Here is a 27,542-nt window from a genome sequence, read left to right on the forward strand (position 1 = left end):
AACTTCTATCCCTAGTAAGACCGTGAAACAAATTATTATTTAAAAAAAAATTAATACACAAAGGAAAACAAAAGCGTAAGCAATAGGTAGCAAATTTGTCTTGTCTTTGATTTCAGTTTGGGGCTTTTTTTGGTGTGGGGATGACAATTACAAAGTTAATAAGTAAAGGAAATGTGATTGAATGTAGCTTTTCCATATAAGATATGGCACTGCATTTCTGGAGGAATGGCACAGCCCAGATGAAGGTTTTAAGCTATCACAGGCACCATAGCAGCTCCCAGCATAAATCAGAGCAGCCAGAAGTGATGCTGTCCTATATAGTATGTGCACCAGGGATTTTTTTTCCCTCAGCCAGCTAAGAGACATTTCCAGGAACTGCATGCAACTGTGTCATCATACAGGGGTCGTAAAGTAGGATAGAATCCTAGAAGAAGAGGTATCAAAGGGCACCACCCTTGTATTAGTAGGAGCATTGCCAGCAGATCGAGGGAAGTGATTATTCCTCTCTATTCGGCACTGGTGAGGCCACATCTGGAGTATTGCGTCCAGTTTTGGTCCCTCCACTGCAGAAGGGATATGGACAAATTGGAGAGAGTCCAGCTGAAGGCAACGAAAATGATTAGGCGTCTGGGGCACATGACTTATGAGGAGAGGCTGAGGGAACTGGGCTTATTTGGTCTCCAGAAGAGAAGAGTGAGGGGGAATTTGATAGCAGCCTTCAACTACCTGAAGGGGGGTTCCAAAGAGAATGGAGCTCGGCTGTTCTCAGTGGTGGCAGATGACAGAACAAGAAGCAATGATCTCAAGTTGCAGTGGGGGCGGGTTAGGTTGGATATTAGGAAACACTATTTCACTAGGAGGGTAGTGAAGCACTGAAATGGATTACCTAGGGAGGTGGTGGAATCTCCATCCTTAGAGGTTTTAAAGGCCCGGCTTGACAAAGCTTTGGCTGGGATGATTTAGTTGGTGTTGATCCTACTTTTGAGTAGGGGGTTGGACTAGATTATTAAATTAAAGATCTGTGGTGGGATTCTCTTTCAAAGAAGCCTAATTACAAGTACTTTTTAACTTGGTAAACCTTGTGGAGGAAGAAATGGTCGGCTTTCTATGAGACTTTGGCTAAAGTGGGTTGGGTTTTTTCCTCTTCCATAAAACTCAGACTTTGCCACAATTTAAAAAAAAATAAATAAAAATTGAAAGTTTCTTTCTGACCATCAGTTTAGGAAGCATAACTGAGTCTTGCGCTTGTAACTTATTTCAGGATGCAAATGACTAAAGATGCTTTTTGGTTTTGGTTTCTTTGTATAGGAAATTCAGATGAAGAGAACTGCAATTGAAGCATTTAATGAAACCATTAAAATATTTGAGGAACAGTGCCACACACAAGAGCGATACAGCAAAGAATACATTGAACGATTCCGCAGAGAGGGGAATGAGAAGGAAATCGAACGGTAGGATCTCAAACCATACTTGTGTGTGGTCCTTACATAGACACACTAGTAAAGCTAACAGAAAATTCTGTTAAGCTTTCTTTTATATGATTAAAGAAGTTAAGTATGTTTACTAAAGATTCATATTCCTATGTTCAAATATCCCAAACAGTTGTGCACTGTAGAGGACAATCCTGCATTTGTTGGGAGGTAGACTGGATGATCTCTGGTCTCTAACTTCTATGAATCTAGATTTTTATAGTGAAGAGCTCTACAGGAAAATCTGAGGTTTAGATATGTATATTCTTAAAGCTCAAACAATACTATCTGGAGAGGGGGAGAAGTTAATTTACAGCTAAAACATGAGCTAAAGAAAAGTTAGCTGTCTTCTAGCACTCACATGTAGAGTTAATCTCGGAAATGACTAGCTTGAAAGCACTTGTCATGTAATGTGCTCTTGGATGCCCATTTAGAAACTCCCATTGATCTTGCTAAGAGTTGCATGTGCATCAGAAATCAGGATTTGGCCCCAATCCAGTGCCTTCAAAGGTTCTTCAAACATTTTGAAATTAAGAACAAACCAATATTTGTAAAGCTGAAAACTTCCATAATATTTTACTACCTCTTTGTAAGACAACAATAGTAATCTAAGTCAATGAGGGGTTTTTGGGTAGTGGAGACCTGTGGGGATGGTAGTAGGCACTCTTCAAAGTGTGATTTCTGCCCTGAAAAATGGCCACTTCTGACTCAGCAGACCTTTTTCTTACGTGTTTTCATAGTCTTATCTACTGACTCTGACAAAAGGAAACTCTTTGTTTTAAATCATAGCAATGCACAAGAGAGCTGAATTCTGTTCCTCCACAAGCATCGGCAAAATTGTTTAACGTTTCAGTTACATGGGTGAATCAAAAAGAAAAGGAGGACTTGTGGCACCTTAGAGACTAACCAATTTATTTGAGCATGAGCTTTCGTGAGCTACAGCTCACTTCATCAGATGCATACTTTTCCACAGTATGCATCCGATGAAGTGAGCTATTGCGCACGAAAGCTTATGCTCAGATAAATTGGTTAGTCTCTAAGGTGCCACAAGTCCTCCTTTTCTTTTTGCGAATACAGACTAACACGGCTGTTGTTCTGAAACATGGGTGAATCAGTTTTCATTGGAACATGTCACATAGGGCTTAATTGGGTTGTACAAATGAGGGCATGATTTGTGCTGCAGAATCTCTAACACTGATGTGTGAGAAGGAAATAACCTAGCTTGACTGTCAGATCCCCGGCTGAATTTGCATGAGATGCAGTTGAGAGAGAGAGAACATCTCTTCATTTCAAATATGCTCAGTTTACAAGTGGAGACTTGGTAAATCTGGAACCCCACCATCCCAGTATTAGTGTCACTTTTCAGTGAAAGACCACACTGATTTCCCCCCTACCTGTCAATGGCTATTAGTCTCCTACTGCAGTTTGAATGAGGAGCTGGAAATGATAATGTAAGTCAATGTGAACTGCATCAAAATTTTCTTCTGTTAGAATCTGATCTTAATGTATGTTAAACCCCACTGTTAGCCATATTTTTATAACGTAGATTGAATTTCTATCTGGCCAAAGTCCATACAAAGGTTAATGGTTGAGGCGCAAACCTCTGTTGCCTGCTAATAGCAAGGTGCAGTTCTTACTGTCAAACTTTGCCAATACCTAAGCACAACAAAGTAATGTGATCCTTTCTTCTGAATTCTTGATACTTCTAGCAGTTCTTGCATAAAAAACCTATCCTAGTTTAGTTGCCTAAAGTTACTGTGATTTGAGCAACTACCTACTGTAAACCAAAAAGTCCCCTATTCTGTGTTTAAAACTTTTTATAGCGTGCCATAAATGTATGTTGCGTTTAACAAATCACAAAGTAAGATGCTATCCCTTTACTAAATAGTCTGAATGTAGGAAGCTTAACAGCAGAGCAGCTTTGTCTATTTTATATAGAGTTACACAGTAATAAAATGTCTCCAAACAGTTTTGCAGAGTAGATATTAAACTTCCATTTCTTAGTATGAGCAGTTGCGTTTATGTGCAAGGAATACAGTCTCATTCCAGTGTCATAAATGTTCTTGCTAAGATTTTTGCAAATAAACACAGCTGTAGATTGCTCTATGGTAAAAGGGCAAGTAAGATGGCTAACCTGACATGGCATCTTCTGAATTGCAGTAATATCCTTAGTGTGACTCTACTCTGAAAAGGCACTTTGTAAAGTGGGACATTGTGGGACACCCATGTTTCATCCTGACACCAGAAAATTTGTGTCCAATGTGTTTACAAGTGAAGTAAAGGAATGTGGGGGAGAAGGGAAGGTTGTTCCTAACTTCCAGGCCTGCAAACCAATTTGAGATCTGAAATTGAGTCAAGCAGGGTTCTTTGCAACGTGCTCATCGTCACCAGTACTAAGTGTCTGCTGCAGACCAAATCCTGTTGACAGTGACACCTGTGCTAGGGTTGTATTACAGGTTAGAACCTGAGTAAGTAAATCTGAGTATATAGAGAGAGTCCGATCTAGCTCACTCCCAGAGCTGTGTTGGCTTTGTCAAGAGTTTAAAAAAAAAAAAAAAAAGTCTTAAATTTTAAGATCTGTTTCTGAATGTATGATAGAAACAGATCCAAGGAGTAGGTAGGAAGCATCCTTTTAGTCACTTTTCAGGGTAGAACTGCACTCCAAACCAAGTGAAAGCACTTTACAATAGTAGCCACTACCAAACTGATGGTAACATGAGAGGAATGTGATATAAAGAAATATGGCTCTTTGTCTTCCAGTACTGTGTATAAGAGGTAAGCCATTCAATAACTTTCTTAAGGCTAGAGCAGTCTGGACTGGTTGTTGTTGTATGTTTCTCTCCCTCTTAAACATTATAAATTTATTTACAGAATAATGATGAATTACGAGAAATTAAAATCACGCCTGGGAGAGATCCATGATAGTAAAATGCGTCTGGAGCAGGATTTGAAGAAACAAGCTCTGGACAATAGGGAAATTGATAAGAAAATGAATAGCATCAAACCCGATCTTATCCAGCTACGCAAGATCAGAGATCAGTATCTAGTGTAAGTAGGCAAGGCCTGTGCACCTCAAAACAGTGTCTGTGATTAACTTGGTTAAAGACCGTTGCCATCATTATGTATGTTCATTATACTAATGGGAGTCTGGTCTCCTTTTTATAATCAGTTGTGTGTGCACTAATAGGAGACTGGATCCCTTGTATGAAATGATTGAGTAGCTGGTTAGCCTTTCACTACTTCTGTAATAATAACTTCATGTCTTATTACTTTAACTGTCAGACTTTAAAGCATATCTGGTACACCAGTACATCACTAGTACACATTCTACAGTATAGGTAGCTTTCATGTGAGTTAGAACATCAGGGATGATAAAGGGAGATGCCCTCTGACTGACCAAGTGCCTCCCTCCACTAATGTTAGCAGAACTAGGTTGAGAAGAGCAGAGGTCAAAGTGGTGGCTCCTTAGAATGGCGTACTCCCTCTTACTGACCCAAATCCATAGGATTGGAACTTCACAGGCTGGGGGGGGGCATAGCACTCCAAAGCACACTTCCCTCTGAGCCTTGTGGTATCAGAGAGTTAACACCTGCTCTATGTACACACCCCTTCAGAGAGAAGGTGAGAATGTTACATGGACAGAGGCACTAGTGACCATGCATGCTGCTCTGGGAGAGGGAGGCAGCCGCAGCCTCCATCAGAAGACCCAGCATAGCCTGCAATAGTACCTCCTTTCGACATTTGACCTGCAGGATGTGGAGGTCATGCCTCCTCTGCTGCTCCCTCCTCTGCTGCTCCTTCCCCAATAAAGAGATCATTCTAAGGAGACTATATAAGGGTGTACTGTGTAATGTTGCCTGGGGTCTGTGTCTTTCACATGGGCTTTACTGCAGGTGAGTAAGCTCAGTCTCTAGATTCTCTCCTTATGGGATCTATGTCTAAGCTTCTCTTCTATCTGGTCAGTAGCAAACAACTAGGAAACATATTAATGCTTTCTATTTTCTCATCCTGACAGATGGCTCAATCACAAAGGAGTGAGACAGAAGCGAATAAACGACTGGCTGGGAATCAAAAATGAAAATATTGATGAGTAAGTGCTCTTGTACATTTAATCTCTCTAAGTGGCAGAGCTCCGGTCTTTCCACTGAGGATCTCAATAATATGAAATATCAGTTTCTGTATAAAGGATTGAAGTTTTATCCTAAGGGAAAGGCTTTTGTTTTGGTTTTTTTGGGTTTTGTTTTGGTTTTTGTCCTGTGAACCAGCATCTGTTTTCAGCTAATGTGCATGTTGCTACCTTTTTGAATAAGGATTCTTGGTTGACATTAAGTGACTATTAGCAGGCTGGTCTTCCAGTTTGAACTGCCTCTTCCAGATGTACTTTTTTATTTGCATTTTATCTTCCTTTAGAATGCTTTCTGCAGAATAAATCCTCCTCTTTATAACTGATTCCTTTTGCGAATGGGTGATGGAGCTAACAAGTTCTATCTCCTCTTTCTCTAGTACTTACTTTGTGAATGAAGAAGATGAAAACCTGCCACATTATGATGAGAAAACTTGGTTTGTTGGGGATCTCAACCGTATCCAAGCAGAAGATTTGCTCCGTGGGAAACCTGATGGAGCTTTTTTAATTCGAGAGAGTAGCAAGAAAGGATGTTACGCTTGTTCTGTGGTGTAAGTCTGTTTTCGTTATGGTTTAACTTACTTGGAAACCTCTAGATTGTCAATCTCAAGTATCTTTGCCATTTGAATTACTTTAGAAAATTCAAGCCACCTTAAAATTCACACGTTCAAATGAGTGCAATATACAGTGGATACATCTAGGTTACAATGGTACAACTTTGTTGCAGAAAGCTGTTAGTTTGGAGGCACAGGTATTGTGGGCCTTATGATCTTCAGTCATGTAATCACTAGGCTATAGTTCTGCAGCATTCCAATAAGAAACTTCATAATAATCTGTGGCCAGATATTCACATCACTCACTGATAAGGAACATTAGCAAAGTTTGGGTGCTGAAATGTTCCATGTGGCACACGTTGAGATTTGTTCTGATTTGCAGACATGCCAACTGCAGATCCACGTAACTGCTATGTTTAAGATCATGATAGCACTTCAGAAAAGCATATTATTTCTGTTGATCAGTATTATGCCACAAAATAGCACTGAAATGGCATAATGTAACCTGCTTTTACTTTGGATTATAAAAGTTCCAGCATGGGGATTATCTAATATCTGATCTTTCTGGCAAATAGTTCCCAGGCTTGTGGAATAATCGTGGTGCTTCAGTAAATGCCAAGTTGGGGACTTGATTACTATAACTTTAGATAACAAACTGACTTGGGAACCCATGCTGTGTTTGCCGACTACCAAACATAGCCCAACATTCTCAACTAGCTTCAAGGTACTGGTGAAATGCCGGCCACATCTGTTTCAAGAGAGTGAGAAAATACACACACACGCATGCACACACACCTGACTTTCTTGGAAGCTCCGTGGCCCTTATTGCCTTTACCGTTTAAATTGGGAAAATTGGCATCTAAACATCAGTTTCTAGAGACAGTAACTTGGCTGTTTGCCTTATTAAGTGAGCAAGTTCTCCTGAGTAAAATCCACCTAAAACCAAACTTCCAGCTAGAAGGTGGAGGGAGCTGGGGGCAAGGAGACAGGAAGACCCTAAAGTCAAGCACCATATGAAACATCATTCCTAGGTCACGTGGCTTTTGGAGAACCATACTTAAGGAGTGATGTGTGTAGAGAAGTCTCTTGGAGATATAGATATGGTACTTCTCTTCTCCCAGGCACAGAGACTGAGCATCTTGAAGACCAGCTCCCCCTGGGGAGGAAAAAAGCAGGGTGGGGGATTCAAAGGAGGCTGGGTCACACTAAGTCTGAGGATTTCCTGCTGTGTAACTGTTCTGAGGCACTAGACTCAAATAGAAGTCCCACAGCTAACTCTGCCTTTCTGCCTCCTGACCTCCTCCACCCCCTTTTTCAGGAGTGGGACTTGAGGTGGTTTCAAACCCAATTTTTAGGATTCAGTGTAGCAGGAATCCTGGTCATGTGAAGGTTTTGGAGTGTTTAATCTCTGGTTATGCTGCTCACCAACCTTCCACTCAAAGATGGAAACTCCTGAAAATCCCATTTAGCAAAATGCTGTCATTTCATGAACGTTCATGTTCTTTGCTGGTTTTATAGAAGTAGACATTGCTTAAACAGAAGTGTTTTGTGGATTCGGAGGGTTACTAAGTGCTACAAGTGAGATGAGTGAGGTTGCTCTCAAACTGAGGCTTTCATTAAATCCAATTATATTCTTCTTTCCCTACTTTTTATTGTTCAAGCTGCTTTATTTCCTTTTTTTATTCTCTCCTCCATAAATAGTTATTTAAGAGGCTAAGTATGGATATATTATAAGAAGCAATATCCTAGAAATCATAACAAAGGATCAAATAGTTACAGCTTCTAGTAACATAGTCAGACCTCAGTATCTAACACTTCTATGTTTGTTTATTTCTGATACCACTGATGAGAAACAGAGAACTTTTCTTTTAAATCTCCCAGAAGAGGCTTCTGAAGCTAGACACGCTAAATAACCCTGGAATTGCAGGAGTCCTCTAGAGAAGGAAGGGTTTCCCATCTCCACGGTTTGGTAACTGTTGAAATAAAAGGTCTGAAATAGAATTGCCTGATGTTTTTCGGCAATCTGAAATCAGTGGGATCTGCAGAAGCTTAGCCGTTTTGAGAATCAGTCCACTTACCTCTGACAAAAATCCATGGAGAGAAACTAGACAAAGCTAGTCTAAAGTAGAATTGGACTGGAGCTAAGTTAGCGGTTAGCAAAGTCTGGGCTGTAACGCCATTTCTTAGTGGTCCTCGGAATGAAAGAGTTTGAGAAGTAAGCAGTGGGGGTTGGAGTACTGAGATAAGAGCTGTCCCATGTGAAAACCTCTTTGTTATGTAGATCACTTTGTAAGAATGTCTAACCGCTCTTCCTAGAAGCATATCTTCTCACAGAATCTCTATTATAACATCCTTCACTTCTTTCTAGAGTTTTGTCATTATTTTATTGACACAAAATCAGCCTTGCTATAGTAGTTGCCTGTTGACATTGAGACTGTCATGTTAAACTGTCCTGTTTCTTTCCTTACAGAGCTGATGGCGAAGTTAAACACTGTGTGATCTACAGCACTCCAAGGGGCTATGGGTTTGCAGAACCATATAACCTGTACAGCACACTTAAGGAATTAGTCCTTCATTACCAGCAGACATCCCTCATTCAACACAACGATTCCCTAAATGTCAGGCTCGCCTATCCTGTCTACGCACAGATGCCCTCCTCCCTTTGCAGATAAATTCTGGGGAGGGGGAAAGTGTTGGCTATCTTGGATTCTTTTCTACAGTTTTTATTAGAACTCTGAGGGCATTCTTTCTCCTTAGACTGCTTGTTTTGCACAAGAAGTGATTCTGTGAATGTGAATCAAAGAGGCCTAGCAGCAACAAGACGACAACTTGGGTGTAGGTGTCCTGGTGCTACCTAAAGCTCAGCTATGCTTTTACACTGATACTTGTGTTTCCTTCCGGGGGGAATAAACTCAACATAAACACATCCAAAAAACTGGAAGCAAAACATTTTATGGAGATGATTTTTTGCCAGGCACCTTCAGCAGAACTTTTAATTGGGATTTTTTTTCTTGTTCTTGTGGAGACAATTTTGAAGCCTCTATTGAGGCATCAGTAATGTCTTTCAGTCTTAAACTCCAAGAAACTAGGGGGGGAAACTCTACCACAGCAATGCTCTCTGTTAATTTTAGCAGCTTCACTGCGATTCAGCCGAACTTCCAAATGAGGGCTTATCTTGAGGAGGCATGGAATTTGGTGAGAGAAGACCAAAGGAATTATGGGAAAGTTTCAGGTTGTTATTTAAAAGGAAAAAAATCCTTATAAAGAAAAGTTGCTTTATTTTTTACCAACAGTAACAAAGTTTTGGTTTCAACGGCACTACAGGTCTTCGCTTAAAGGAAATGTTTATAACCAAATTGAACCCACCAAAACTTTGTTCGTTGCTGGATTGAGCACTTATGGGGGAAGGTTGCGTTAGCATCCGCACATACTTTCTACACCAAAACTTGAAACAAATAAAAGGAAAAGCTAAAACTTTTTGTGTGGTTTTGAAAACTCTGATCTGTCTGAATTGATGTAATTGTTCCTCCTTCCTCTCCCCTCCTCCGTTTTTTCTTTGTTTTTTTGTTGTTGTTTTGGGACACTTCTTTCCAAGTCTTTTAGATACTATTCTTTGGAATGTAAACCAGAATGAAGCTGGCCACTCATGTTTTGTGAGTTCTGTTGCTGATTGATGAACTATTCTTTTGAAACCCTTGTAACATTTTTGTAATGTAAGTGTAAAGAAAAGGTGCAATTCAGTGCTTCTGGATGGCTTATTATACCAAATAATTACATGAAGACCGGTCCTCAGATTTTTTCTATTATAAATAGTATGCTAATTCGTACCAATGCCCTTTGACTTGTTCACCGTGAACCAGATTCTGATTTCTGTTACTCCACTGAAGTCAGGTACTCAAGATTTTATGCTAGTAGAATCCAGTTCCACTACGTATAGCCGTGTTTAGAGTTGGGCAATAATAAATTAACCTGCATTTATTTGTAAACACAGCAGCCAGTTAAGTAGTAGCCAAAGCAGGAAGTGGATCGTCTGCTACAAGACAGCCATAGACTATTCTAAAAACTACAGGTTCTCTTGTGCCATCTGCTGAAGTATCTGATACTGTCAGATGCTAGGTAGGCAAATCCTGGGTGCAACTTGGTACAGCAGTCCTGTATTCCTAAAATGCTTAAGCCAAGGAATAATTGCATTTGAGAGATGTAGGTTATCCCCATTATGTTTTGACTCAGTATTTTGATTTGCTCCTACTGAGTCTCTACAATGGAAAACTAAATTAGGTAAGAGTAACTTTGTTTGGCAACAAAGCACAAGTGGCAAAGTAATTATTCAGTATGTGGTCTTAGAATTTAATTTTTGCTGTTTTTAGTGGTAGCATTTTGTTTTATACTCGCTGTATGTAAATTGCCCAGGCAAGGAAACAGTCTAGTGGTTAAGACACAGGGCCTGCAAGTTGGGAGCCCTTGGGTCTGTTCCTGACCCTGTCACTGACTTCTTGTTTGAATTTGAACCATCTGTAATCCCTGAGGAATAGTGGCAAGGTTGTTGAGGCTTAATTAATGTTTACACTGAGAAATCATCAAACAAAAGCACTATAAAATATTGTTAAGCAGAGCATTATTTATTCATGAGTAGGGACATGACAGATCTTGAACACTGATAAATAGTGGAAAGGACAATTTAGATTGCTTGGCATGTCCAAGCAACACTTTATTTTGCACTAATGTGCCGCTGGTTAACCAGCTAGAATGTGGTCTTCAAATGAAGAATTGTCAAGGTTTAGAAAGCCCCACAAACTGAAGCTCGTGTGAAAGGAAAATGAGACTAACACAAGGCTCCATGCCAAATGACCCAGTTTCCCCTGGTTGGCTACTACGTTGCTGGGAAAATGTCTGCCCCATTCAGTAAAAACCTAGATTCACTGCTCCCGTTGTAGGTCAGAAATGGACTTTTTTTAAATGAAAGCAACTTGCCACATCCCTTGAGTTATGGGTAATCTGCTGACTGCAAAGCATCATTCTCATCCTTTATCTCTTGCCCTTCCAGCATTCTCCTCACCATTGGATTCAATCTAGATTACACATATATTGGGTAGATTTTTCAAAGGCACAGATAGCAGTTATTTACTGTCTGTGCCTTTGAAAATCTACTGCATTACATCATGGGTCTTCTCTTACTTCCACCGGAAACTCTAGTAGAGTCAATGTTATTCCTCATTCTGTGCTCCCACTGGTGAGAATCTGTGAAGTGTCTTGCTATCTGAACTGTGACATAGTTTCATATTAACCAAGCAAAGGTCAATTATCAGACTAAATCCCGGCTCCGTTTCTCAGTGGCAGTGGTGCAGGAAGTAGAACTACTTCTGAAGCTTCCTTGTAGTTGAATCTCAATGAGCTTGTGATGTTGTAGGCCAGATTCCACTTTTGGTTATGCCTGTATAAATTCAGAGTAATTCCATTGGCTTCTGTGAAGTGACTTTGGCTTTACAGTGGGGTATGAATGAACTCAGAATCTGCCGACCCCCTCCCCCACCCTTTCAAATTTCTTCACCCATCACAGGTGCTGCATTGTTATGAGCAATACATCCAGAAAGCTAAAAGCCATCTAGAAGCATTTTAATTCTTTTTCCCCCTAAATTTCAGATTAGGACTGTGTTCAAATTAAAACCTAAAAGTTCTTCACTTTCTCCATCCCTATCTCTCTGACTCCTGATTTGCCCATGTGCCTTTTTGCACTTGATTTAGGCACACAAGTTACAGCTTGTTAGTGTTTTACCCATTTTATGGTAACACATGCCATTGCACACCTCCTTTTTGCCTCAGTTTTTGCACTCATGTGGCAAGTGAAATATGGGTATAAAACCAAGTGAAATATATAGCAGGTATAATTCACTAGGGGGCCTCCTCCTGCTCCCAGTCACTCCAGTTGGCCTGATCCTGCTCACTCACTGGTATAAAACCAGTGTAACCCTGTTACTCCCCACAGAGCCATTCCTCTCAAGATTGAAAGCGAAATTGGGCTCAATAGATGCAGGATTGGTCCCTAGTATCTGCTGTTAGCAAGCTTAAAAGAAATGTATAAGAGAGAAGGTAAGGGCAAAAGGAGGAGTAAAATCCAATGATTTTAAAAAAAACAAACAAGCCAATATGTTCATGTGTGAAGAGAGTGCAGAAAAGTTCTGGTTTCAAGGGTCAAAAGATGGGGAACTTATGCTCAGTTTATTGGAGCAGCCATTTCTTACCTGACTGCAGCTAGAAGAGTACTGATCTCACTGACCCATGTTGTATTAAATATATATATAGATTTTAAATAACTTTTTTTTTGCACAGTGTTAAATAGGGGAAACGATATTGAGACTTTCTAATATGCACAGTTTCTTCTATCTGTTTGAAGTATATTTGCAGGGAACAGGGGTGATTCAGTATTTTGCTTTTTCACAAATGGGGAAACCAGATCTACTTCCACAGTTGCCATTGTGCCCATTGTATGCAGCACATCAGCCAAGAACACCATGTTGCTGAGCTTCCAACTCTCCTCCCATTAGTTCCTTTGCCAGTCACATGTCTTACTGTGAACAAATGGGGGGTGATAGGACGAGTTGGTACGATGCAGTTTGAGGATGCTGCAAAGTTTTCCCAAAGAGCACAGATGCAGCCTAAAAAGAAGGGTGTCTCATTGAGTATTTGAACCAGCGTGTAAGAGAATATGAACATATATGGTGGTGCATTTTCCAGTTAAAGAGGGAGAGAAATTGTCTAAACTATTTCTGTGTCTGGAAGTGATGGCGCAATGCCTGCCATGTACCGCATGTCCCCTAGGTCTGTACTGGGTTCTGAGGCAGTGCAAGTCTTCTCTCTGCGCCAAGATCAAACATGGTTTCTCCATGTGCGCGCACACTTCCAAAGGTGACTGAGGGAGAAAAGGAATTCTCAATCAAACTAATGAGCCTGATTCTCTTCTCACTTACACCGTTGTAAGCAAGAGATTCCATTGAAGAAAAGCTGTGCATGTGAAAGGAGAATCAAGCCCATCTGCTTTACATGATATCCAAATTTCAGGCTGCACTCATGTCACAGAAGGACAGAAATCAAAGCAAATCTTGGCCTCTTTAAAGCCAAGCAGCTATAATGGATACTGTGGAAATAAATGTTGAAGCTTTCAGTGCAGTTGTAAGGGCTGGGGGGAATATTGGTTGCCCTAACATTGCTCTGTGTGCAACTTGGATGGCAACATGTCCAGTAACTTAATGCTATGGCTGTTTAAAACAGCAGAATTACTAAAGGAGTGTCACAGTTTTAAATTTTGGAAAAGCCCCTTATATTTGGTACTTGAACAGTCTCTTTTCTGTTGTTTGAATGTTTTTGTTTTTTTTCTTTATACTAACAGGGAAGGAAAATCTGAAATGTTAGTGAATCTTGTAAATGTGCTGCATTTTGCAGACATAAAACAGGTACTTTTTTGTGGGTGGAGGGGAGGGTAAGAGACAGGTTCAAAATGCAATTTTAACAGCACTATGGTGAAGTGAGGTTTTGTTTTCATCCATATTCTAGAGTCCTACGTTCCTTTGTTTTCTCCCTACCTTAATGTCTGCTTTGTGTACAGCAGAGTCAAAATATATTCCTGAAAGAACAAAGACTCATGCCAATTTCTGCTTCAAATGGCAAATTTAAGTCAGATGCACAAAGGCTTTAGTAAGTGAGAGAATGAGTTGAAAATCCAGGCTCAGCTTCTTGAAGAACTTATGATTATAGTTTTGAGCAAGGAACAGACAATGCCCTTGAACAGGACTCCTGTCTTTATTCACAAAAGATTAGACGCCAAAATGATTCTAGTCTCAATTTTTGCATAGAAAGCCTTGGAATAATTGGGTATACGTTTGTAAGTAAGTGTGCGTGTGTGTGTTAAAAGCAGTTGGGATAGTGATGAAAGTCTTAAAGGACTTACTCAACTATTTTTACAAAGATCTCCTGTTTTGTATTTGAAGGAACCTTGCATTGCTGTCCCACTAGTTTCCTTTTGGCACAATCTGTGCCAGCAAGAGGAGAGAACAAAGCCACGCCATCTTACCCAAATAATACCAGGATGTGTTGGTAAAGCAATACTGCTAATTAGTCTGTGTAGCAGGAGTATGTTTTGACAGTGCTATAGAAAAGTTTGTCCAAACTTTTGCAAAGCTTACGTTCTGTGGCCAGAAATATTTTCTGTGGGAGGGGAGGGAAGAATTTTGAAAGCCCTTTAGAGGCCGTACCATTTCTTCCACAGGACTAAGATTCAGGATTATCAGTGTGTTTTTGTGAGTTGTTCTAGAAGATGATGGTGCTTAAAACACTGGTCTTTGGGGCTGGCTCCATACGTTTAATGCAACTCGCCTATTCTTCACTTTTGGCAGTAGACCCACCCCCATTCTGTGGCTAATGCAAATGTAACATTGGTTTAGAATTTGACTTAAAATACTTGGCATGCAGGCTTCTGCAGCAAATTAAGTACAGGCGTCTGTTCTATTTGGTCAACAGAAATAACGGTTCTCTCTGATCAATCAGTATGAGACAACATTTTCAGTTAGGCGTTTATTTTAAATTTCCTCCGATTTTTTGGTTTTTTGGTTGTTTTTTTTTTCTGTAAATTCACCACCACTCCATTAAATGTGCTTGCTGGGTGGTGTAGTGGTCACAGAATGGGCTTGACTTCACAATTGTGTTAAAAATGACATAGCAATGGCCAGGGACCAAATTAACCCCCTGGTATAAATCTATTAACTTCAGTGGGGTTATTTACCACCCCATTTATGCCAGCAGTGAAATTAGCCCTGGGAATCATCATTGAAGTACAATGTATGTAGATTGTTTTGTTGGATGATTGTTTGTTTGTGTTTGGTTTGTTTTTTTTTCTGGTTTGGGTTTGTTTGTTTGGTTTTTGTGAGTTACTCATACATCAAATAAGAATACAGTTGACTAAACCTGTTAATTTTGTATGTTTGGCAGTTTACAGCACCATGGGATTGTAACAGTCTGCATCATATCTGTGTGTGTGTGTATGTACTGTATGTATATAGCTCTATGTAAAATATATTCACATACACATTTATATGCATTAGCCATAAGTGGCACTGGCCCTTAAAACTAAAACAAAATTCACTATTTGCACGTTTTTACACACATTTAGACAAAGTTGGGTTTGTTTTCTTCAAATGAAAGGGGTTTATCAGGAACATCTTGACAATGTGCTTTTGAGAGTCTACACTATGGTTTTGTTTTTTTGTTTGTTTTTTTAAATTGGATTGTTTAGAGGTTTTTTTAATTATTTACTCTGGGACAAGAGCATTAAAATGTGTTCAAAGCAAAGGTTACTTTTAAAATTACCTCTTGTTTTCCTTCAAGATGCAGTAATGTTTGCATGTTTTCAATCAATCTAACCAAACTCCTGTCTAGAACTAATGTGCAAAGGAGGGTAACAGTATGTCTCACGTTGTGAATGCACTGGTTAGATGAAGGCGTGTCTCGGTGTAAACCGTGAGTGTAGGTTTGGTTTTTGTAGTCAGGACTGAAATGATAGCACACGCTCCTTTTGTATAACCTTTGTGTTAATGTTGTTGCATTGTTTTAAAATGTTTTTTTTTTTTCTTCCAAGAGATACTGCCTCTGTTTAGAACCTGCTTCTCATGGAGCTGGTGGAGGGCGGGGGGTGGTTGTTGTTTTCCTCCATATGAATTCCAGCATGTAACTTTTTGGTACTCTTGTTGTTATTTGTGTAAAACCTGTTCTGTCGTTTATGCTGTAGTTAAAAAAAAAAAAAAAAAGGAATTTGTGTAGTTTAACTTTTAAAAAGAAACAAACTGCTTCATATGGAAACCAATTGTATGTTAGTGTTTTTGGACAAGTCATACTGTAGTTTCTAGATCAGTAATGCAACATTGTACTTGTCACCAGATGTGTTACGATTTTGCTGTATTTTTTTAATAGATGGTTGGGCTTTTAAATCCCAGACACTAAACATCCTGGGCCTACCTGCTCTAGATTTAAACAAAAAAAAATGCAATAAAAAAGTTGCAATAAAGCACATTTACATGTAATGTTTTAGAAGGATGTACTGACAGCTGTTTCTAATAAATTCAGAAATGCAGCCTAGCTGGCATGTTGTGGTGTTAGCTGTGTGTGTTTCTCCTGGTTGAGGCAGTGAAAATGGATTTTGTTTAAGGCTCAGTTCAAGACTAGAGTTTGTTTGTTGTGTTTTTGGTTGTTGCCAAAATTGCACTATGTCTCCAAAATCCTAAGCAATTTAAACTCCAGTTAACAAATACACACTTCAGCACTGCTTCATTTGGGTGCCTGAAACAAGACCTCTCACCTGACTTGGCAAGAGATCCAGCAACAGGGCATTCACTGAAAGTGGTGTAAAAGCAATGGTTCTAGCTAGGCTATACGGTCCCACAACAACTCTACATTCCTTGTACAATTTCACATGGATCCTGAGACTATGGTACTGAACAATTTCCTTGCATTTACAATCTCTTCAGAGATAACCAATTTAGATCAGTTTTCAGAGTAGCAGCCGTGTTAGTCTGTATCCGCAAAAAGAACAGGAGGACTTGTGGCACCTTAGAGACTAACAAATTTATTTGAGCTGTAGCTCACGAAAGTTTATGCTAAAATACATTTGTTAGTCTCTAAGGTGCCACAAGTCCTCCTTTTTCTTTTTAATTTAGATCAGAGATTACAACGTAGCAATAGCACTAGTAAATGAAATCACTCTCTCGGCATGTTTGTTCTTTAATTCTCCCTTTCTTCAGTTCAGTTATGGTCCCTTTCCATAGGTCATGGAGACGTCAGACATGTTCATGGGTGCCTGATCATTTCCGAAACATCAGTCTAGTGATTCAGCTCTGATTTGGGGCTCTAGAAATAGCAGGGAGAGGCTTGAGCATCTTTAACCCGATACCCAAGCTTCCCACTGAAGAAGCAGTAGTTTGTGGGCCTTATTCTCCAGTCACACCACTTCCATTCACTTTAATATATAGTGTAAGTGTTGAAATATAACTGGGTTCTCTGGTTACTCAGTAACCAGCCAGATCCTGCTGCCACTGAGATCAATGAGAGCAGAATTGGGTCTTTGCATTTCTCACACCTAACACACCCTCTTTGCCTGGAATTGGCAAAGTGAAATCTCTGGGAGCCTGGGCTTATGTTCCTTAGTGATTACATCCGAACCCATCACTGCCACTGCACAGGTGTGTACACTAATAATTACATGGTGAGCTTCAAGACAGAGGCTCATGCTTTGCTGCGTGTGTTCACTTTTGGCAATGCTGCCATTCCACATCCACCTTGTGGTAAATGGGCCACGGTCTTATGCAGATGGCTTTTATAACCCCCATTTTCTTGTTCATGGAGGTTTTATTATAGATGAGAAAAATAACTGGCAACTTGCTAATGGGGGAAGGGGATTTGAGTCTGCATCAAACACTAAGGGAGAGAGACCAGGCGGGTGAGGTAATATCTTACTGCATCAGCTAAGTGACCATTAAAATCACCTAGGGAGGTGGGAAGAACTAACATGAGTGATCTTGGTTTGATTTGATTTTTCTCTCTCTCTCAATAGTAATACGTGGGATTTACCAAAGCTAGGGGAAACATTATGCTGGATGCCCCTGGCCTAAATCTGGAGTGATTCCATTGATTTCAGTGGTATTACCTGTATGTAACCAATCAGAATCGAGCCCTGTAGCGCTGACAGGGAGAGAGTTTAAATCGAATACAGCTGTTGACAAGTATGCCTGGTATTTCTCTTCACAGTTCTCTCTCAAGATCTGCTTTTGGCTTGTTGGTATCATGCTGCCGTATTGTTACAAGGTACAGTTGCATCCAGTCGTTCAATAGCTTGTATTGGCTGTGTTTGACCTCCGTCCCGTGGAGGCAGATCCATGTACTACATTGCCATGACTCCGTAATACTTGTCTGTCTTGCCGAATTAAAAACCGATATTTTCCTGAGGCCAGGCTGTGTGGTTGGTTTGTGGTTTTTTTTTTTTTTTTTTTTACTAAACGCCGCCCTAAAACGCACTCCATGCTTTCTAAAAAATAATGGAGGCTTGTAGGAGGTTCAGCTGCTGTTCACATTGGTCAAGGAGTGACCGGTGCACATCGCTTAATAGCGTTCTGCATGCTACAGTGGTGTGAAGTGGTCAGGGCTCCATTGTACACACATGGCCTGAGACAGTCCCTGCCCCCATCCACCTAGCCAAAGACAGACTAAACAGGAGAGAGAGGAATTGCTATAATCCCCATTTTATAGAGAGAGGCCTGAGGCACCGAGAGCCCAGGGCCCAGCTCCTTAAAGGTACTTAGACATATGACTTTAGGCACCACTGACCGTTTCAAAGCTGCCGTTCAGGTGCCCCTTACACGCACAGGAGTGGCTGGTCAACACTGGCAAAGCTGCCTCGCGCTACCGAGGCGCCCGGAGCCCTCACTCAAGCCAAAGCCAGGTAGGCCTTCCCCTGTTTAGTGTATGAACCCCCTTTTCAAGACACCTCTCTTCAGTGGGGCCCAAACCCGTAGGTTTGCTCAGAGCACACCTGCCAGCCCCTATATGGAGGGCCAGAGCATAGTCCCCAATAGGCGTGGGGGTAGAAAGGCAACACCAAAGACAGGTGGGGACACGGAACCAGAGGGTGAGGGATGGAGTGGGAACAGGAGACAGGCCAAGACCTAGCAGCTAACTCCATCTATCTAAGCCCAGGGGAGTTCCCACCTGAGGAGTATGAGCTGAGGCCCTTCAGGCAGGTGGACCAGACCAGCTGCTGAGGCACCTAATCCCCCTCTTCTCTCTACCATTTAAGTTGGGGGGGGGGGGTGTTAGGTGGCTCCTGGTCAGCTGGGTGGCTACTGAGGATCCCTTCCTTAGGCACCAACATCTCCCTGTGCATTGCATGGGGCACCTGCGTGTCTAGCGTGGGGCTGAGAAATGCACTGGATGGCAGCCCACCTGTGCATGAGACACAGCAATGCTGAGAGGGACAACACCTCAGTATCCTCAAGGATCTGAGCCCAAATGACTTGCCCAGGACAACACAGGGAGCCAGAGCTGGCCATGGAGAAGTTGGGAATGAAGCTCAACTCTCCTGCAGGCCAGACCAGTGCCATGCCCACAAGCCCAAAGATTTCTTCTCCTGTGCTCTGATGCCAACTGGCCTCAAAAATCATTCAGTGGGCAAGGCCCCTTGTTGGCTTTGGGGAGCACAATGAGGTGTGCCCAGCATACAGCTCCAAAAAACCCATCATCACAGAGTGAAGGGGGCACAGTGGTGATGCCTGTCGTGGTCAAGCCAAGCCTTGGGAATGCCAGGCAAGAGCCAGTTAAAGAACATGCCCTGACAATCTTAACTCTGCCCTCCCCCCCCCCCCCCCCGGAGCCCAGTGGGAAACAGGTGAGCCAGAAACCCTTGAGTCGGCCACAAACCAATCAGCCCACCCCAGAAAATAGAGTAAAAATTAAAACTGATTAAATTAAATAAAATGCCCCAACATGTCAGCACCCCCCACCTCACGAGCAGTCTGCCAGCAGACAGCCTGGTCTCTCCCAGGGTAAGGGACTAGCTGGGCATTGCTGCAACCTCTCATGATTAACTACGTGGTTCCTCTGCTGGGCCAGAGCCATTGGAAGCAGTCAGCCACACGAAGCAGCCCTGTGAGCAGGCGCGTTAGAAGCCCTATAAGCCACAGGCACCTGCTACACCCGCACCAGGGAGCGCTGCATGGACCCCTGCTGCAGCATTGCAAATGCAGAGCTGTGCAATTCACCCCTGGCACAGAGACTAGCTGTGTGCCGCGGAATAGCCCCCTTCCAGCTTTGCTGCGGCCACCTGCGGCACACGGCATCTGCCCAGCGAGTGGTGTAGGCAATACCCACGGGTGGCCAAAGTGTTCGGAGCGCAGCCAATTACAGAGGTGCACGCTGCTGCCCTGTCCAAGCCTGGGCTGCACTGAACAAAGGGCACAACACAAAAAGCTGCCCGGGTGTTTAACCCAGCAGCAGCTGTGTTTTCAGAGCCCACTGGGTGCTTCAAAGACAGCACCCCCACTGTGACTCCCTGTCCCGAAAGAGCTTGTAGCCGCCCTGTGCCCTAGCAGCCCATGCTAGCAGGGCTTGGGATGTGCCCGCCCCTCTCTGGCCAACTACATGCCCCCAAATTCCTGCCAAGTCTGCCTGAGCAGGGTTCGCAGGCACAGCCCAAGAAAGCCCAGCTTTTCCTTCGGTGTGTTCCAAGGCCTTTGCAGCTCTTTGGGACCACGGTGTAACGCGCCAAGGAGCAGCTGGCCCCAGACTATGTGCGAGCCAACCCTTTGGATGGTGTCCTCGGCAGCTGCAGCCTGTCTGAGTGGGGTTGTTGGTAAGCTGACAGGTGAATGCTGGGCACGGCCCCGCAGTGACCAGGTTATCAGCGCAACCCACAAGACCCTTGCATTGCAAGCCCGTTTTCAGATGCTTGTGCAGGTATTTCAGCAACAATGTAAGTCTCTGGCAGGCTCTGGCTTGGGGGGGGTGGGGGGGTGCAGGGAACATGGCACGTCAGCCCTGCCCATGATACCAGACTCATACCATACCCCCCTCCGAAACCTTCCCGCTTTGTGCTAAAGTAAGCAGCAGCGCAGTAAACAACCTTGCACTCTGCTTTGTCATTGTTAGGCTTCAGGGTTAACACCCTGCTCGTGTTGAGAGGGACATGCGCATCACATGCTAATCACCTGCACAATTACCGCTCTGTCTGCAATGCTCCCGCTGGTCTTGAAGCATAAGCAGTACAGGGCCCTTAAAAAGCTTCAAGGCTGCAGAACCTGATGAGGCCACCTGGAAAAAAGAAAAGACAAGGCTCTTTTGGCAACACATGGCGTGCTGGTTTAATGCCCTCACTGGTGTTCGGGTGGCAATTTCACTTAGTTCTCAGTCTAAAGGTGAATTTGGAGCCGGGGAGGGGTAGTTGGTAAAATTCCACTGGGTTCTTTTTGCATTTACAGCCTGCCCTTCTCAGGGTTGGGTTGGGGGTTTTTTTTTTCCCCTGCCATTGGTGCATTTTTTTTCTGAGGGCTCAGGACCAGGTAGCGCAACGTCAGCTTATTTTTAGCCTGCCCCTCCTGCCATGGCGTTAAGCCGCAGTGAGGACCCGTGCATGTGCCCTCGGTGCACTTGAGTTTGTGCGAACAAGCAGGGCTGCAAAGCGATCCTACCGAACAGAGCCCAGGGCTTGTCGCTCCTGCTGGGTGAACGTCAGGCTGAGGTGCCGCATGTCTGATCCACAGGGCCTTGAAATAATTGCAGGGGCTGCGGACGCTCCCATCTGCAAACACGCTGGCCATGCAGTACCTTTTATTCTAACTGCCAAGAGCCCCCGTTCATGTCACACGCCGGCTGAGATGTCTAAACACAAAAGTCACAGAGTGCGAATGGAGCCACGGCTGCGCTGCGTCTCATTGCTCGCAGGATGAGCTGCAAAGCCACCCTGGCCCTGAATATCATAGTCAGCCTCCATTGGCTCGCAGCACTTTGCAAGTGACCACATAATTCGCACAGAAGATGCGGCCACTGTTGTGATGGGCTTCAGGACAGACCCCCCCCCCCCCAACAGAAGGCAAAAGGCCTCACGAATGAGGCACGCAGCAAAATAGTTCTGGTCCCTCTTGCTTGGCATGCCGACTCCATCTGCGTCCTCTCGTGATCCGAGCCGGGGTGATGTCACTAGAACGATGCAGTCAAGGATACCGTTGAAACCGTACTTAGAGTCAAGCCTCTGGGGAATTTCTCAGGCTTCCAGCGTGTGAGTTACCGTAGCACTGCAGAGGTGCAATAGCCGCAGGCTCTGACGGTGACACTGATTAGAAACGACAGCACAATGGGCCCCCACCGCTGCATCGCGCCACTGAAATCTGGGGCCAGATTATTTTTCCCAATTGAGAAAATGGTTTGATGCCGATTTCATTGCCCCCCATGAAGGGGGAGTCAGCTACAAAGGAAAACGCCAGTTTGTCGATTTCCCCTGGGAGGTTGGTCGGCAGGAATCACCAAGAGGATTTTCACAGAGGGGGTTGGGAAGAATTTTCCAAAGGTTATTTAAAGCTTCAGTCTGCTGAACGCCTGCCAAGCCCTGGTTAGTCAGTGGGGACGCCGTCTCCAGCAATCTGGCCTTCACTCGCTTTTCCGCGATGATGCAGAACCCAGCCATGCCTGAAACCGGTCAGTCTGAGCTGGTCACCGTGGAACTGCACCTCGGCTACAATCCCCACATCGTTCCAGGGCCTGACTATGCCAGTAGAACTGCCCTGGCTGCAGGGGTGTAAGACGCAAGGCGGGCCTGCACAGATCCAGTTTATCCCGCTTTGAAACCAGGCTACTCCACGCCGGTGCAAGACCCACTTTCTTGCCTTATACAAGGACGGGAAGCTGGTTGGGGCCAGGGCCAGCTTTTTGTTCTAGCTGGAGAGCAGCGAGCGCCATGGAGCTCGGACGGCTACAAATAAATAAAAGTAAATGGTACTACACTGAGGTCCACCAGCCGAGGCCCTGGCCCACTGTTTGGTGCCATCCTGGCGGCCTCGCTGCACGTCAGTTACAATACGGCGCTTCTCCGTGCTAAGTAATTCTGGCAGCAATCAGTACCCGCCGGTCTGTGGGCTAATGCCCGTCTGTTATGCCAGCGGCAAAAAAAGAAGCTGATTTCAGACAGTCAAAGGCACCAAAGGGCATCTGAAATGAGAGCAATGTCTCTTCTCTACCGGACACAGAAAAACTGACTTTTAGAGTGTTTCTTCAGAAATTCCCAGGACTGGGAATTCAGAACAGATTTGTAAAGCCCCCCCAGTGAGGTGCCACTCGACCGTCTTCACGTGATAGCACCCACAGCAGCCACTGTTCCACTACCTGGGCCCAGACAGCGGCAGGCACTGAGTTAGCATTTCCTAAACATGATGGGCAGAGACAACAGAGCTCTGGTTAACTCCAATAAACATAAGCAAATGACGGTTCCTCGTGGCGGCTCCATTCCGTGAGAGTGCACAGACGAAAGCACAAGTAATTAAGACCTTGCTTCAGTGCTAGGGAGTCAAAATCAGCTTAATGGGAGAGTGTCAAACTTGAGATCCATTGAGTAAACAGGGCATGCTAGCAGCGAACGCCTGGCTGCCACTCCAGCACACCTGAAACAAGGGCGCTGGCCTCTCGCCCCCGAGCAAACAGGCTTCTGCCAGAAGCTAAAGGTTTGAACAGCTACCACCCCCAGGACTGGAGTGGCCTGGCATCAGCATTCCTCGCTAAGGGAGAGGCACATGGACTTGACTGGCTCTTGTGTAGATGACTGGCTCTGTATAATAAATGGAGCAGGAACTCCTGTGTGCCAGGTCAGCTGAGCACCTTCTGTTGCAATCAGAGGTGCGGCACTTCTGCCCCTCACTGTGGACAGGCGGGTGTCCCTGCCTTCACTCAAGCTAGCCGTGGAGCATGTCCACTGAGAAGCGAAGCACTGCTCAGCCTTGGCTCTTTTCCCTTGGATCCCTCTCAGGCTGGTCGCCACCCCTGCAAAATGCCAGCGCACCCTGGAAACAGCAGTGGTGGTGTAGGACCAGCAGCAAAACATGGGCCCATCTCATTAGCAACTTCTTTAAAGGGCTTTTGGGCCCAGATCCTTAGGGAGTGAGGCACGTCTGAGTGAAAACACCCCCGTGTGTAAAACCCCACAGCCCTGCAGGGGAGGGAGAGGTACCCTGCGGTGCTTTAGGCACTGGCCTGAGATTCAGGAGACCCGGGGTTCCAGTCCCTGCTCTGCCAAAGATTCCCAATGTGACCTTGGGCCAGCCCTCTTGTCTCTCTGTGCCTCAGTTCCCCCGCTGTGAGAGGAGGATAATAACTCACATCTTCCGCCCACTCAGTCTGTGTTGTCTTTGGATGTGGCCGCTTAAACGTGACTGTACTATAAATAATACCAGCAGGGCCAGTCAAACGTCCCCACCTGACCCCTGGCTGCAAGCCCAGCGCTGAGCAGCCCTTTGCTTACGGGACTCCATCACGTCAGTGCAGTGCGGCTCCACCTCCCTCTCTGGGTTCGCAGAGCACTTCCCCACAGGGTCCGAGCCGTCACTGCTGCGGGACTCCAGCCCCTCACCTGAAACCTTGCGCCTCTTATTCACCAGCCTACCGCCGCTTACGCAGAGCCCCTTAAACGCCCAGCCCCCTAGCTCTGCTCTGGCCAACAGCCTCACAGCTGATCCAGTTTAACACTCTAACAGCCCCTGCAGGTGCCAGTTTATTGGCTGGGCTTGTTGGCCCCTCTAGGCACAGGAACAGAAAGCTACAGGGGGGCCCATTGCGAAGGCGAATGACGCGGTGTCAGAGACCTCGCCAAGCCATCGTACCTGCGCACGCATTTACAAACCACCTCCCTGTTTGGCACAACCTGGAGCGAGTACCTAGGTCCTGCTGCATTCTGCCAGACCAAAGCCAGGTGCTCTCTGAGACTCCCCTTCCCCCTCCCCTGCCCAGCTCCTCAGAGTAAAATCGCCCCAGCCAGCCAGCTGCACTTTCCATCTCATCTAGAAAGCCAGGCCAGGAGCACTGGAAGCACCCTAAAAGTGGGGGAGCTACTGGCACCTGGACCGTGCTCTGCCCCCTGTCCCCCCGAAGCCCTGCCTGCACTCCGCCCAGCTTGGCCTCTTCCCCCGAGGCTCCATCTGCCACTCCGCTCCCTCCTCCCCCCGTCACTCACCCTTAAGGCAGGAAAAAAGTGATGGGGCCATCGGTCTCGCCTAAGCTCCGTAGAGGTCCCAATACTGTCTGCAGGAGTTTGTGGGTACGCGTAGCAATCTGCATTCACCAGCCCCTCTTCTGACCCTGGAGCCAGGAGTCTGGGGGTGGTGTTCGTACAGCTCCTTCGTCCTCATTCTTTCCACTCAGACATGCTCACTCAATGGGTACCGAATCCGTCATGTAGCGGGCTCCTCTTCTGCCTCCATGAGCTAACCTGTCTGTCACAGATAGTGGGTAGCCTGGCCTCGCGGTGCCCCGTCGATTGTCCCATCCCTGCCGTGTTCCAGACACGCCAGTGAAGTCAAGCTCAGCCGCCAAGGCCAGGTGAGTGAGCACATCCATTTCCGGTGGCCATTTGAACCGCTTCCGTGCCACACGCCTCCCACCTCCCCAGCCCCATCCCATGTAACGCACAGGACTTGGATCAGAGCCTAAAGACCAGAGAGAGGAAACATGGGCTTGCTGCTCCCGGGAGAACTAGGATTTCGTGTTCTCTCAATAAAAATATTCAAATAAGTTCTTGGAAAGCCGGTACTGCCAGCCATCCAGGTACTGCCCCAGGGCATTGTCTCAGCGTTGACTGAGCAGGGAGCGAGCTTACGGCACACCCAGCCAGGACGCTGGGGTCAGCATGAGCTAGAGGGAAAAGCGCTGCACACTGAGCTACCCACCCCAATCCCTACAGCACCGCAGCCCCCTCCCCCGGGGCACTGGGGTCAGCCCTGACTGAGCGAAGGGTGGTCCCGGTTGAATCAGCTGCTACTTCTTCCGTTTTCCTTGGAGGTTGGTTCCCCCACCCAAGCTCCAATCAGCCCCTCCTCTGTTTACCTTCTAACAGCTGACAAGAGCGCAGCCGGATACTGATGCCAGCTGCTAGCCCTTTGAAGCTAATTGTGCATTTCACTTGCTAAGACTGTTTCCCTCTTTCTCCCCATTCTAATTCGCTCGTGAAACAGTGCCGGCCAGCTGTGTAAATTACTGCTTGAAATCAGCCCTTTATTGGCATGCAGGAAGACTATATGTAAATCTGTTCAGTAGGCATCACAGTCCATCCCTATACTGTACCTTTTTAAACCGTGAAAAATGAGCTCAGAAACTATGAAAATTGGTTTCTTGATGGAACACATAAGAATTTGTTGAAAAATCTCCTCGGGCCAAACCTGTTTATAAAAGAAAATCCTTTCTCTACTTCAGCTGAGCCTTCGTATGCAGTTTATCTTGGAAGCAAATATTATTTACCAGGGTTTCAACAAGCATCGTGAAGCTGATTTAATAAGACTACTTAGTGCTTTCTAGCTTCAAAGCGCTAATCAATAAGTCATGATGGATGGAACTGGTATCTGTTGGGCTTCTTCCAATGATTCTCTGCTCTTTGGTTCATCCGTGCTTTGGTCGTCAACATTTGTACCTCGCTGTTATCTAGCAGTGAGTGGATTAGAACAAGTTGCACATATTCAAGTAGACGCTAATGTTTTGATGGCTTTCAAAACGGGCTTTCCCAGGAAATCTGCCGCCCCTCTTTCAGCTCTGGAGGGATCTCTCGAGCTAAAGACAATAAAACCTTGCCGACAAAGGCATAAGAAGATGAAATGGCTGGAAGTTGATGCCTGACCCATTCAAACTGGAAACAAGGGGCAAATCTGTAAGGTTGAGGGTAATGAACTCAATTTACCAAGGGATGTGAAGGAACCACCATTACTTGCGTCTTCAAACCAAGCTTGGGAGTAAAGCGCTGCTCTAGTTCAAACCAAAGCGATGGGCTTCGTGCAGGAATCCCTGCGTGAAATTCGATAGCCTGGGTAATAAGGAGGTCAGACTCGATGATCAGAATAGGAGGACTTGTGGCACCTTAGAGACTAACCAATTCATTTGAGCATAAGCTTTCGTGAGCTACAGCTCACTTCATCGGATGCATACTGTGGAAACTGCAGAAGACATTATATACACAGAGACCATGAAACAATACCTCCTCCCACCCCACTCTGCTGCTGGTAATAATAAGGAGGAGGTATTGTTTCATGGTTTCTGTGTATATAAAGTCTTCTGCAGTTTCCACAGTATGCATCCGATGAAGTGAGCTGTAGCTCACGAAAGCTTATGCTCAAATAAATTGGTTAGTCTCTAAGGTGCCACAAGTCCTCCTTTTCTTTTTGCGAATACAGACTAACACGGCTGTTACTCTGAAAGATGATCAGAATGGTGCCTTTAAATCTATAGGTGAAATCCTAGCCTTACTGAAATCTAGCCCTCCCCCCGTCAATGGGGCCAGGGTTTCACCCTCCAAATCTACACATGCTGCATGCTAACTGAATGCGCCAGGCTCTCTTTGTTCATGGGTGTCATATTCCCAGGTTGCCAGCAAACCATGGAAACTCCAAGTGAACCTGGAGTGAAGGGTAACTTCATAATGTTCCCAATTCCCCACTTCAGCAGCTCTTCTGAAGCTTCATTTTTCTGTGTTTATTTGCCCTACTCCCCTTGCAGTCATCGGGATCCTGTGCAGTGGCTCCATGATTTCTCTGACTTGGTTGTTCTCATCATAGAATCATAGAATATCAGGATTGGAAGGGACATCAGGAGGTCATCTAGTCCAACCCCCTGCTCTAAGTAGGA

The 27,542-nt window shown here is 44.6% G+C and overlaps 1 protein-coding gene across 2 annotated transcripts in view; it reads left to right on the forward strand.

Annotated features, from left to right (window-relative positions):
- PIK3R3 (phosphoinositide-3-kinase regulatory subunit 3) overlaps positions 1-18,130 on the forward strand; it is a 356,230-nt gene extending 338,100 nt beyond the window's left edge. For both annotated transcript variants that reach the window (XM_048859835.2, XM_048859836.2), the window contains 5 exons: positions 1,309-1,451; positions 4,341-4,517; positions 5,485-5,559; positions 5,973-6,143; positions 8,617-18,130. In XM_048859835.2, coding sequence (XP_048715792.2) covers positions 1,309-1,451; positions 4,341-4,517; positions 5,485-5,559; positions 5,973-6,143; positions 8,617-8,818 — 768 coding nt within the window. In that variant the 3' untranslated portion in view covers positions 8,819-18,130. The remainder of the gene's footprint in view (positions 1-1,308; positions 1,452-4,340; positions 4,518-5,484; positions 5,560-5,972; positions 6,144-8,616) is intronic.
- The last annotated feature ends 9,412 nt before the right edge of the window (positions 18,131-27,542 follow it).

The sequence above is a fragment of the Caretta caretta genome, chromosome 8 (assembly GCF_965140235.1).
Source record: "Caretta caretta isolate rCarCar2 chromosome 8, rCarCar1.hap1, whole genome shotgun sequence".
NCBI lineage: Eukaryota > Metazoa > Chordata > Testudines > Cheloniidae > Caretta > Caretta caretta.